The following is a 4,136-nucleotide window of genomic DNA, read 5'->3' on the forward strand; positions in this document are numbered from 1 at the left end:
GTCTGAATATTCTCATATTATTTTCAACCGCCATACTATATACGTGTGATAGCTTTAAGTCAATGGTACAATGAGCAGTAGTTAGGTAATCAGTTAGATAAGTTTATATGTGGTCAACTATAAGCAACATTTTTAAAAATTTCATAGTAGCGTTTGTAAATAACTAGCCATTGCAGGATTTATGCAAACTGATTGCAATTAGTACTATCTAAAGAGAATAGACACAACAGGATAATAAACATTCCCAAAGGCATGTTTTAACAATTGAAAAAAGTTAAACACAATTAATCACATTTCTATTTATCATCATATGTAGGTTCATAATTGTAAGCCATACTTTAATTCGGGACCAAACAAAAGGGCAATTCAGTGGGTAATAATAAAACCAGAACACGACTTCGAATTCAGTTGGGACATTTTTATCTTGGTAACAATAATAATGGAGAACAGTAAGAGTAATGGACAAGAAAATAAGGAAGAAGAATCTGTGGGGATTTTCGTCATTATTAAAGCAGTTTATCACTACAAGAAGAAAAACAATGGAGAGAAAAATCGAGACTCCATTTATTGAGGCAAACCAACCCAGATTATTACGAAATGTAAACTTTATAGCGCGGCAGCTGAGCGAGAATACATGGATGGCAGCTGCTGTTTAACTAGAAACAGTAAATAAGTGAATAAATAAACGAAGTAAAATAAAAAGGAATATATCTTAGATAATAAAACGATACGAAGGGAGGAAAACATGAGAACTGAGAAAACGAAAGTAAACAAATACAAATCATCACCGGCAACAATAACACACTGATAGTAAGTACACATACATACATCAAAAATCAAATAGGGAAAAGGAATACAAGAGTAAATTATATATATTGTAGCATATGAAGGATAGCAACCTGTCTAATATACTGCAATCCAATGAACCAAGACACTATAAGTTCTAAATAACAATAAATGCATTAAAATATAAAATTTATCCATCTTTTATTCATTGATTCTAATTGAAAATAACTCTTAACATAAAGCAGAACAAAACAAGGCAGTAATGAAATGTATACATAGAAAATAATTATAACTGGTTAGTAAAATGTACAAATGAATGTAATTGTTAAGTGATTTGCCTAAAAGAATTAACACTTACACAATTTATGAATAGTGTTAAACAATGGGGCAGTACAAGCCAGATGGTCTAGAGTAATGTTGAAATGAATAATAATAATAATAACAATCGGAATGTGTAGAAAGAGGAATATAAATTCATAATAAGACATTCTGATTTAATCTAAACCAACTAACCAACCAGTTTATAAACAAACTGAATTCTATTTCATTGAATGACAATAATGGATTAATGATTCATTAGAAAAATTACAAAACATTACCTGCAAACTATTATAAACAGATTAATAGAGTAGTAGAGTTTAAAACTAATTTTACCTAGTGTATATTTGTAGAATGATATTTTTCTTCAAGTTAATGGATCTTTATATTTAGAAATACTGTCTGCATATGTATCATTTGTACTGAGAGCTGTTGAATGAGCAGATAAATCAGACGGTTTATTCAGTGATGTGTTATTATTATTATTGTTATTAATCTGTGCATCATTCGGATGATAATGATAATAATGATGATGATAATAATAATGATGTGCTGATCGACTAGTTTCATCACCAGCAAATTCTGTAGTTAATGTGTTATATGAACGAAGTGTATCTAAACAATCAGTTGCAGTTTGACTTGGAGCAGAAGATAGTTGAGAAAAATTACCAACATCAACATTAGTAGTAGTGGTAGCACCAGAAGGGCGGAAAATTGCAGTTGTTGAACCATATGGAACAGAAATATCACCAACTATTTTAGAACTTGGTGAAAATGAATTAACATTAGGATGCATTGTATTTTGATGATGATAATGATGATATTTATCATTATTTGATGTTTGAATAGTTTGTACATTATCTAAACATCGTTTAATTTCAATAAGGATTTGAATAATTTGCACAGGATTCCATTCTGTATTTGTAGACGTAAAAGATTTTTCAAAAGGATTTTGTTCCGAAATTTTATGATTACCGTATGATCTAGTGATGGCATCTTGTTGTAAATGAGCTATGAGCTTTTAACAAAATAAACAATAAAAAGAAAGTTAACAGAAAAGTTAAGAAGTTTATTCATGACAAGAAATTAGTCAGTAGCTACTAGCTACTACTCACGCCTGTTACCCCTCATTGAGTATTGACCGCCAGCCATCAATCTCCAACATAATCTTACCTGAACTGTCCTTTCTAGTTCTTTCCAGATGCTATTCATTCTTTTGATGCCTGCCTACAACTCGTGAGGCAGTGTGTTCTTTTATATTTCCCTTCTCCTTTTCCACTGAATATTTCAAGTTAGAACCTGCTTGGTGATGCAATTTGATGATTTCCATAAAGTGTGACCTGTCTACCTCCAGAGACTTTACTAATTTACTTCTCAGCTGGAAGTTGGTTTTTCCTCTGCTATATTAGGTTATAGCTGGAGGTGTCTGGTGAACACATCTCAAGTATATTGCGTAAACAACTGTTTATAAGAAAATAAACATTTTGATGATGGTTGCAGTTGTTCTCCAAGTTTCAGCTCCGTACAATAGAACTATCTTAACGTTTTCATTGAAAATTCTGAATTTGGTGTTGACTGACGACTGTTCCTAAATTATAGATATGTTGCCTTTACTTTGCCAATCTGTGACTTCACACCTGTGTCAGATTCTCTTTGTTTATATATGATACTGACCGGATGCGTGAAAGTTCCACTTATTACAGAACTTCTCCATCAACTGTGATTTAGGTTGAGCCCGCTGTGTTGTGCTTCAAGATCTTGCTTTTGCTCTAGTGTATTTTGAGGCCTACTGCTGCAGAGGCTGCTGCTACACTAGCTGTCTTGACCTGCATTTATTGGGGTGTATGGGCTGGAGGAACTAGGTCATTTGTGATGTTCAAATCGTCTAGCCGCATCTAACCTGTCTATTGTAATCCGTGTTTTCCCTGAGAAGTACAGGTCTTTATAATCCAGTCAACAACCAGAATAAAGAGAAAAGGTAGGACTAGGCAACGTTGTCTGACACCGGTCTTCACTTGAAATGCATCTGTCAGCTATCTACTATGAACGACTTAACAGTGTAGTCCTTATGATGTTGATGATCTGTTCAAGTACACTATAGTGTTAAAGAAGGTTCCATAGAGTTCTCCTATCCACGCTGTTAAATGCTCTCTGATAGTCAGGGAAGTTGATGTATAGTGACGAGTTCCATGCAATCGATTGTTCAACAATGATTCATAGTGTGGCGATTAGGCCGGTACATGATTGATCCTCACGAAATCCGAACTGTTGATCTCAAAGTTGAGAGTCCACTGAATGTTCTACTCGGTCCATCAACAATGTATTGAATAAATGATTACGATGTATGAAATGACTATTTCAGAAAATGGACAGCTTGAAATAATGACCATTATTTTGATAGAGACGTGTTTTGTAAAAATTATATAAATTTGTTTATAAACTAAGACGAAACAGTTGCTAAGTCACCCTTGGTTATATATGACACTTTAACTGACGTCTATTTGGGGTCGATACCATCTTTGGTGTTTACTGCAACGATAAGTTGGTAACATATCATTTTCATAGTCCTAATCCTTGATGACCAATAAAAACAATGTAAGTAGCTAAAATCATTACCATAGTCATATGATTTGATGTAACAACCTAGTCCCAAAATCAGTGAAATGCTTCAACTCACAATTATAAATATACTCTGCAAGAATGTAATTTTATACTGGTTTTCAAGAGAACCAGATATCATACAGGCTCTTTACTATGAAAATATCAGAGTTCATTTTTTGTGTGGAGCAAATATATAGGTAATAAAAACTCTGCTGGACAAAAGTTGTCTTATTATTGTTTAATGGTTCAATATTATATATAATGTTGATTACAGTGAAATAGTTTTAAATGGTGGAGAATCTAAGATAACTAGTCGATTCATTGAAATCTTTAAATGATTGTCTAACCTACACAAAAACGAAGTCAATGAGATAGTGAAATTCGATGACTGTTAAGTCTACATTATAGATCAGAGGGGGTTTTGTGGAGAA

The 4,136-nt window shown here is 32.9% G+C and overlaps 1 protein-coding gene across 1 annotated transcript in view; it reads right to left on the bottom strand.

Annotated features, from left to right (window-relative positions):
• Positions 1-1,121: 1,121 nt before the first annotated feature.
• Positions 1,122-4,136, bottom strand: part of Smp_145420 (putative plexin) — a gene marked incomplete at its 5' end in the record, with an annotated part of 69,659 nt that continues 66,644 nt past the window's right edge. Inside the window, 2 exons of the mRNA XM_018796859.1 lie at positions 1,122-1,533; positions 1,678-2,122. Of these exons, the coding sequence (XP_018651958.1) occupies positions 1,472-1,533; positions 1,678-2,122 (507 nt within the window). The 3' untranslated portion in view covers positions 1,122-1,471. The remainder of the gene's footprint in view (positions 1,534-1,677; positions 2,123-4,136) is intronic.

This window comes from Schistosoma mansoni, chromosome 4, assembly GCF_000237925.1.
Source record: "Schistosoma mansoni strain Puerto Rico chromosome 4, complete genome".
Taxonomy (NCBI): domain Eukaryota; kingdom Metazoa; phylum Platyhelminthes; class Trematoda; order Strigeidida; family Schistosomatidae; genus Schistosoma; species Schistosoma mansoni.